Source organism: Megalobrama amblycephala, linkage group LG7 (assembly GCF_018812025.1).
Source record: "Megalobrama amblycephala isolate DHTTF-2021 linkage group LG7, ASM1881202v1, whole genome shotgun sequence".
NCBI lineage: Eukaryota > Metazoa > Chordata > Actinopteri > Cypriniformes > Xenocyprididae > Megalobrama > Megalobrama amblycephala.
Genome location: NC_063050.1, coordinates 13,517,401 through 13,526,886, shown reverse-complemented (window position 1 = coordinate 13,526,886; position 9,486 = coordinate 13,517,401). Strand labels below are relative to the sequence as shown.

The window sequence follows — 9,486 nt, the reverse complement described above, 5'->3', positions numbered from 1 at the left end:
TTTTTAAGTGTAGTGGTCTTTATGATACTTTTAACACTATTGTTGCATTGCACAAACTGTTATTTCATGCAAATCTACTATTAACATTGACATTTATTTCAACAGAAGCAGAAAATCAGTTCAAACGACTTTCAAGAAGACGAAAAGCCCGAAACACGTAAACAATGAAAGCAACAGATTTATTATTTCATAGCACAATGACAAGGCAAGATGAAGTTTCAAGACAACGTCTCAACACCGCAAAACCAAAGAGTGATAAAAAGGGGAAAAGAGAAACTCAGAAAACATCCTGGTACCATGAGAAACTGTAAGCCGAGCTATAAAACGTGTGCGGTTATGTGTGAAAAGATGGTTTGGTTTATGTGAGGGGGTTAACAGCTCAGTCCAGCTCTGAGTTTATATCCATGTCAAATGAAATCAGAGAGAAAAAAATAATATCCACATCAAAAATCAATCATTTCAGTCATTTAAGGACCTTTAATTATTAAAAAAGGAAAAAAAAATGAACAGAGAAACCAGTTTAAAATGATGAAAAGAGAAAACTTCAGTGGTAGTTTTATATTCCTGCAGGCATTTTCTTCAGCCACCTGCCCTTATCTTCCAAGATAAAAAAATAAGCTACTTCTAAACGCACTCTTTCCCCTCTATACTTCCATCAAATGTTCTTTTGGTTTGCTGACTAGTTTGGAGCAACTAGATCAAGGTGTGTAACTCTTGCTCTCTGAGGCGTTGTTTGTATCTCAAATAATGATGCTGGTCTCACACACACTCTCTCTCTCTCTCTCTCTCACACACACATCTGCGACTGGCTTCCTCTCTGTAGCCGCCGAGCTTCTACTGATGTATAAGTAACCGGATGAGACGGCCATTCAGTTATTGACAGATCAGTGTAGGCTGCGACTGCCGGCTGCGAGCGCGACAGGGATCGGTAGCTACAGCATTAAAGTATCTGATTCTCGTCTTCTAGATCTCTCCGGACTCTCTCTCTTCAGAGCTGGAGCGCTGGTCTCTCTCCAGCGACACGGATCTCTCCCGCTCTCTCATCTGGCTCATGTCTGGGGAGGCGGGGGATCTCTCCCTCTCCACCATGTCCCTCCGTCCGTTGTCCCGCCATCTCTCGTCTGCGGCGTTCTCCCGCCATCTCTCCTGAGGCAGAGGCTGTTCCTGATCTCTGGTGTGCGAAGACCTGGAGGAATTAGCCAGAACGAGCAACGGACTGAGTGTGACAGAGGAAAGATGGGAATGCACTATTATTAAATGCTACTTTTTGTTGGTAATGTTTACAACACATATATATCAATTCATTTAATATAAAAACAAATGAAAACATTAAAATGGAATTTCAAATAATTTAAAATATTAATACAAATTTTAAATATATATTTAGAATTTAAATTATTTAATAATTTTAACACATATCAATTATATATATATAAATTCCACAAATAAATTTTGAAAAAATAAACAAGTCATTTCAGTTATTTAAAATAGCTTAAGGTAATTTTAAATATATATTTAGAATTTAAATTACTTAATTGTTCATTATTTTAAATACAATTTAAAATATAAATTAATACATTTAAATAATTTCAATGTCCAATTTAAAGTACTTAATTTTTTAAAATGTCATATTAAAATTCCAAATAAATAAATAATTTCAAAGTAATTTCAAATTAATGAAAAGTTTTGAATTTAAATTCCAAACATAAATCACTTAAATTTACAAACAAGTTGAAATTATTTCATATTATTTGAATTCCAAACATAAATTAAAATTTTTTAAATGAATTTCAAACTACTTTAAATAGTTTCATAATTTCAAAATGTTAAATAATATATATATATATATATATATATATATATATATATATATATATATATATATATATATATATATATATATATAATTATTACATTTAAATAATACAATTCCAAATTAATACATTTCTAATAATTTAAGTTTTCAATATAAATTAATTTAAAAATAATTTAAATTTCATATTTAAATTCGAAATATAAATACTTTAAAAGTAAATTAGAATTATTGAAAATAGTTCAAAAATTAATTTAAATTAAACTAATAACTTAATTTAAATTTCATTTATAACAGACTTAATTTAAAAATAAGTTGAAATTATTATTTTTTCAAATTTATTTAATTTTTTAAAAATGTAAATAAATTTAATTCCAAATATTAATTATTTAATAATTTATAAATAATTTCAAATGCTTAATTTTAAATTCATCTGTCGCTAAAATGTAAATCAGTATTTAACACCACATGTATTTGTTTTAACTGAACATTGCTATCTTGTCATAACGCTGTTGTTTACACTGATTTTTACCTCATTACCACACACAACTGCCCTTCACTATGGTACAATCACTGTAAATCATGCCTCACTGCTCGAATGTAACAGTTAAAGGAAGAGGTTCCTCCACAAAAGATGTCAGGTCAGGTCAAACTGAAGTCGATCTGGTACCTCTTCCTTTTGCTCCTGTGCGAGTGGGAACGAGAGCGATGGCGGTCTTTATGTCTGTGTTTCCTCTCCCTCTCTCGTTCCCGCTCTCCATCCTCACGGTGCCGACGAGAGCGATGGGAGGACGAGCTTCCTCCTTCCCTGAAAACCAGAGAGAAAGATGCATAAACAGGAGATTTCCTTGCTTCAGCAATACAGCTGTTACGAGAAATAAAGACGATCCTCACCGATATCGCTCACCGCTCCTGGATCTGGACCTAAAAAGATAGGAATAAAGAGATGATGACTAATCTTCATGATGAAACACTTATTAATATTTGATAGCTTCTCCGATTTAAAGATAGATATGATTCATTAATGTGAGTCAGTTCTTTCAAAATTCAGTGAATTAGTTCAAAACACTGATTCAACAATTTGCAGGCCTAATTACAAACGTACCTCCTGCGGTCTCTCTCTCTGTCTCTCTCGCGCTCCCGCTCTCTCTCACGCTCCCTCTCACGCTCACGCTCGCGTTCTCGCTCTCTCTCCAGCTCCCACTCTCTGGCTCGCTCCTCTTCTCTGTCGCGCTCCTCTCTTCTCTTCGTGCGCATGCGCTCCTGTTTCTCCGTCACAGCTTTCTGAAAACCAGAGCAGTTCATCTATGAGATGCTGAACGACACCAGGCTGATTGAGCTCCATGTGCTGCCATCTTACCCGCAGTTTATCCAGTTTCTCACGGATTTCGATGAAACCTAGATGTAGTTTCCCTCCAAAGTGGTCGGCGAGGCGGCGGTCGTTGTCGTGGAGGCCGAGGTAAGCGGAGCAAACCTCACACACTCGCAGTTTCTGCTGCTGGAAGCTGGAGGCGGGCATAGAGTTGCGGTATATGTCCTAAACACAAACACGCTGTTCAGATGAGCATAATTAACTGTAATAACGCCATTGCAAACATGAACACTTTTCATTTGTGATCTGAATCAGTTCTAGAGATAGAACAATGACATTTCCACCTTTGACTCTACACTGACCTCTGCCTCTTTCTTCAGAGTGCGCGTCTTCTCCACCTTCTCCAGCACCTGTTGAGCCTCATCCACGTTCCCCTCGCCGCCCAGCTGCTCTGCACGCGCCAGCAGCTTCCCGATCTCCTCGTTCAGCTCGTGCACACGCTCCGCCTGCAAAACACACCCGTCAAGAAGTCTTAAAGGTAGAGTAGTAAAAACAGGCATGTTAATACTAAGGGTCGGAGAGGGTGATCAAATGATCATGAAAAACTAAATTATGGAAAAAAAAAAAAAAAAAAAAAAAAAAAAAATTGTGTTATCACAATTCTTTCTACTCAGAATTCCGAGTTTACATCTCGCAATTCTGACTTGTTTTCAGAATTCCGAGTTTACGTCTCGCAATTCAGATTTTTATTTTCAGAATTCTGAGTTTACGTCTCGCAATTCAGACTTTTTTTCAGAATTCCAAGTTTACATCTAACAATTTTGACTTGTTTTCAGAATTCCGAGTTTACGTCTTGCAATTCAGATTTTTATTTTCAGAATTCCAAGTTTACGTCTCACAATTCAGATTTTTATTTTCAGAATTCCGAGTTTACATCTCGCAATTCTGACTTGTTTTCAGAATTCTGAATTTACGTCTCACAATTCTGACTTGTTTTCAGAATTCCGAGTTTACGTCTCGCAATTCAGATTTTTATTTTCAGAATTCCGAGTTTACGTCTCGCAATTCAGACTTGTTTTCAGAATTCCAAGTTTACATCTAACAATTTGGACTTCTGTTTTTAGAATTCCGAGTTTACATCTCGCAATTCTGACTTGTTTTCAGAATTGCGAGTTTACGTCTCACAATTCAGATTTTTATTTTCAGAATTCCGAGTTTACATCTCGCAATTCTGACTTGTTTTCAGAATTCTGAATTTACGTCTCACAATTCTGACTTGTTTTCAGAATTCCGAGTTTACGTCTCGCAATTCAGATTTTTATTTTCAGAATTCCGAGTTTACGTCTCGCAATTCAGACTTGTTTTCAGAATTCCAAGTTTACATCTAACAATTTGGACTTCTGTTTTTAGAATTCCGAGTTTACATCTCGCAATTCTGACTTGTTTTCAGAATTCTGAATTTACGTCTCACAATTCTGACTTGTTTTCAGAATTCCGAGTTTACGTCTCGCAATTCAGATTTTTATTTTCAGAATTCCGAGTTTACGTCTCGCAATTCAGACTTGTTTTCAGAATTCCAAGTTTACATCTAACAATTTGGACTTCTGTTTTTAGAATTCCGAGTTTACATCTCGCAATTCTGACTTGTTTTCAGAATTGCGAGTTTACGTCTCACAATTCAGATTTTTATTTTCAGAATTCCGAGTTTACATCTCGCAATTCAGATTTTTATTTTCAGAATTCCGAGTTTACGTCTCGCAATTCGGACTTGTTTTCAGAATTCCAAGTTTACATCTAACAATTTGGACTTCTGTTTTTAGAATTCCGAGATAAAGTCTCGCAATTCTGACTTGTTTTCAGAATTCTGAATTTACGTCTCACAATTCTGACTTGTTTTCAGAATTCCGAGTTTACATCTCGCAATTCTGACTTGTTTTCAGAATTCTGAATTTACGTCTCACAATTCTGACTTGTTTTCAGAATTCCGAGTTTACGTCTCGCAATTCAGATTTTTATTTTCAGAATTCCGAGTTTACGTCTCGCAATTCGGACTTGTTTTCAGAATTCCAAGTTTACATCTAACAATTTGGACTTCTGTTTTTAGAATTCCGAGATAAAGTCTCGCAATTCTGACTTGTTTTCAGAATTCTGAATTTACGTCTCACAATTCTGACTTGTTTTCAGAATTCCGAGTTTACATCTCGCAATTCTGACTTGTTTTCAGAATTCTGAATTTACGTCTCACAATTCTGACTTGTTTTCAGAATTCCGAGTTTACGTCTCGCAATTCAGACTTGTTTTCAGAATTCCAAGTTTACATCTAACAATTTGGACTTCTGTTTTTAGAATTCCGAGATAAAGTCTCGCAATTCTGACTTGTTTTCAGAATTCTGAATTTACGTCTCACAATTCTGACTTGTTTTCAGAATTCCGAGTTTACATCTCGCAATTCGGACTTCTGTATTCAGAATTCCAAGTTTACATCTCACAATTTGGACTTCTGTTTTCAGAATTCCAAGTTTACATCTCGCAATTCGGATTTTTATTTTCAGAATTCTAAATCTACATCTTGCAATTCTGACTTTTTCTCTGAATACTGAGTTTATAGAAGAACTGTGAAACAAACTCAGAATTCTGAGAAAAAAAGAATTATGAGACATGAACTCAAACTTGGAATTGTGAGAAATCATGTCAGAATTGTGAGTCAGAATTTTGCAATTACCCTTTTTATTCAGTGGTGGTAACAAGCTTCCATAACACATGGTCCCTTTAAAAAACCCAGATTGAGTTTTCTGTTTCTAAGTATTTCCTATTGAAACAGGAAGTTGGAACAAGACACATTGAAGGGCTCATCCTCTTTTTCTTTCTTCATAAAATGCCTATTTATATCAGAGCTGTGGACCATGATTCACTACTTTCTAGTCTGTGTACAAAAAGCAGGTGTGTGAAACTTCAATATGAAAATGATCTGAAAGTGAAATGTCGCGTTGCCGAGAAGCGTTCAGGGATTCCCCACCACTGCTGTGAGATCACATGGTCAGCTCTTTACCTTGGCAGCCACCTCAGCGCTGATCTCCTCCTGCGTTTCGGCCAGTCGTTTCTTGGCCAGTTCGGTTCTTCGGTCACAGTCTGCGATGAAGGACTGCAGGTGCTCTGCGGCCTGAGGAGACGCGCCACAATCAGCCATTATGAGCAGTTTGCACACATACAGTTTGTTTGTTTATTAAGTTTTTGCACACATACAGCATAATGTAGATGAATATAAAGGGATTATACTCACGTCCAGCTCAAAGAAATACTCCTGCTGTTTAGATGCGATCTCATAATCTGCTCTCAAAGCCAGGTCATGAATCTTCACACACTCGCCCAGATCCATGCGCTGCACAAACACAAAGCAGGATGTCATAATGTAACTGTGGTGAAGCATAAACCAAGTGCTGCAGTTATCAAAAACGTTTTAGATGAGTAAAGTCATAACCACCGAAACAATTATTGAGACACTTACAGTTCCAGACAGTATGTCATGTGGACACGACTCCAGCAGATGACTCTTACACACCCGCTCATCCGTGAACTTGATCCTCTGTCGCATCGTGTCGCCTGTGGGCAAATTATGAGCATCAAAAATCCTCAAATCGGGACTCAAGTCACATGTCATGTCATATAAATAATGAGAGACACCAACGGAAATAAACAATCGCGCCACAAATCAAATCACGATTCCAAAGTCATAATTTGATAAACACCAAATAAATAATTGTCAACCATATCACGTTAATCATGAATTGCCTCAAATCATGGGCAAATTAATCATCATAAGCACAATTCTTGTTAAATTACATCCATGAATTTGACGGATATGAAATCATTCCAGACTAATCCTAAAATTCATGACTTGTATTAAAGGATTAGTTCACTTTCAAATTAAAATTAGCCCAAGCTTTACTCACCCTCAAGCCATCCTAGGTGTATATGACTTTCTTCTTTCTGATGAACACAATCAGAGATATATTAATAAATATCCTGACACATCCGAGCTTTATAATGGCAGTGAACGGGACCAACGAGTATGAGCTGAAGAAAGTGTCTCCATCCACATCCATCATCATAAACGTACTCCACATGGCTCCGGGGGGTTAATAAAGTCCTTCTGAAGGACTTTATTCTGAAGGACTTTATTTAAGCTAGATATAAAATATCTAGCTTCCGCCAGACCACCTTCCCTACTCAACTTACGAAGAAAGTGTACAAAAGTCCTTATTAACCCCCAGACCCGTGTGGAGTACGTTTATGATGAATGGATGTGGGTGGATGCACTTTCTTCAGCTTGGTCCCGTTCAGTGCCATTATAAAGCTCGGATGTGTCAGGATATTTATTAATATATCTCTGATTGTGTTCATCAGAAGGAAGAAAGTCATATACACCGAGGATGGCTTGAGGGTGAGTAAAGCTTGGGCTAATTTTCATTTGAAAGTGAACTAATCCTTTAAAACAAGCCAACAAAATCATATGAACCATGACAATAATGGTTATCAACCAAAGGAAAAAAGAGAATAACACAGTCATGACAACGAATTCATGAAAATGTTTCAACCAATCATGTCCCCTAAAGAAGAATAATGCAATTCAGAATTATGGTATCATGTCAACCAAACCATGATTTCCCTCAATTCATGATTCTCATCATGGCAAATGAATCATAACAATCACGATTATCATGATAAATAACATGTATATCAAATACTTACAGACAAAATCATAAGATACATGATTTTTAATCAAATCAAGTCAACGACATGAGAAACAATAATGGTGTTTACCAAATCATGGCCATCAAAAAGCAGAATAACATGGAAATAATCAATAAGACGTGATCCCCGTCAATCAAACCAATGATTTCAATGACATCAAACGATTTAAGCAAATCACGAGAACCATGAATCAAATGAAATCGTGACTCTTTAACACAGATCAGTCAGACAGATCATATTTGAGTATAAAACAACGAGTTTGAAGGAACGAATCTCAGACTGAATCAAGTATATGGTTTAGTTTCGATTTGATGAGAATGAAAGAAACACTCACCATCTCTGCTGGTTCCCATGAGCTGGTCCAGCATGGCTCTCATCTGCGCCTGGGCCGACATCTTCAGCGGTTCACCTCTCAGTCTCTACACGCGTGTAATGGACCTGGTTTAACAGTAAACAAGTGCTGTTTCTCTAACCTGTTAAACTAACTCCTCATACAGCAGGCCTCAAAGCCACCGGCCGCCGAAAACAAGACGAACCAACACTTTCTATCAACACCAGGTTCACTTCTGTGCTTAAAGTCTCTCAGATTCTTCAGTTTATAGTTGAGATCTCGCTGAAATCTGGCAGATCATAAATCAGTGAGTTTGAACAGTCTCGTGCGTTAGCAGCAGCGGCTAACTCTTCCCCAACGCCCCTGAATCCGCCTTATAAGCGCTTATTTATCAGTCCTAGCGCTGCTTTATCAGCCCGCAGATCAATATTTTGTGTAATGATCCATATTCGCAAAGTTTTGACAGTGTTTATTTGTTGTTGGTTTATTGTTTTATTTCTTTTTTTTCCCTGTCGGAATGAGACTTCCGATCCGCGCGCGCGCAGCTCCCGCTTGGTTACGCGGCCTCGAGGAAGTGCCGCAGAGCTCGCGCGCTGATTGGCTGACGGGCAGGTGACATCATAACGGTCGCGCGACCGAGCGAGTGTAGTTCGGGCCATTTTGATGTCATCAGAGCATGTGGAGCCACGTGTTTTTTTTTTTGGATTAAAAAAAAACTCATGTTGAACGTTAACTTTGTCGTTTTAAATGTAAATATTTCATACATAACAACAAATTAAGAACAAAAACCTAATGTACCCCGAATGTCCGAAAAAATACAATAGTCATTGAATGTCATTGAATTCATTGGTTTGATTGACGGGGATCACGTCTTATTGATTATTTCCATGTTATTCTGCTTTTTGATGGCCATGGTAAACACCATTATTGTTTCTCATGTCGTTGACTTGATTTGATTAAAAATCATGTATCTTATGATTTTGTCTGTAAGTATTTGATATACATGATATTTATCTTTAGTTGATTGGAACTTCTTAAAGTCCCCATGTGGTGAAAATCAAGTTTTTAATGTTGTTTAAATGTTTATGTAGTGTTTTTAATATGTTTTAAGACAAAACATGTGCAAATTCATCAGTCAACACCACTGCTGAGTATTTTCTCCTTAAAACTGCAGTAAACCAAAGACAGTTTCAAACCCACGGTTTGAAATCGCTGGTGTTTCTTACGTCACAAACTACCTTGTAACCAATCACGTCAACGTGCCGGCGGGCTTTAGCA

The 9,486-nt window shown here is 37.0% G+C and overlaps 1 protein-coding gene across 2 annotated transcripts; it reads right to left on the bottom strand.

Annotated features, from left to right (window-relative positions):
• Positions 1 to 160: 160 nt before the first annotated feature.
• Positions 161 to 8,805, bottom strand: zgc:158803 (LUC7 domain-containing protein). 2 transcript variants are annotated; one of them, XM_048195915.1, is made up of 10 exons: positions 8,212 to 8,805; positions 6,631 to 6,725; positions 6,406 to 6,504; positions 6,175 to 6,285; positions 3,488 to 3,631; positions 3,174 to 3,350; positions 2,919 to 3,097; positions 2,708 to 2,737; positions 2,484 to 2,621; positions 161 to 1,216 (listed from the first exon to the last, which is right to left on the bottom strand). In XM_048195915.1, exons 1-10 carry the CDS (start codon positions 8,270 to 8,272, stop codon positions 964 to 966), a joined length of 1,287 nt encoding a protein of 428 aa, XP_048051872.1. In that variant the 5' UTR covers positions 8,273 to 8,805; the 3' UTR covers positions 161 to 963. The 2 variants fall into 2 exon arrangements, with proteins under 2 accessions (XP_048051872.1, XP_048051873.1); XM_048195916.1 differs by having other exon boundaries at positions 161 to 1,186; positions 8,212 to 8,803.
• Positions 8,806 to 9,486: the final 681 nt, after the last annotated feature.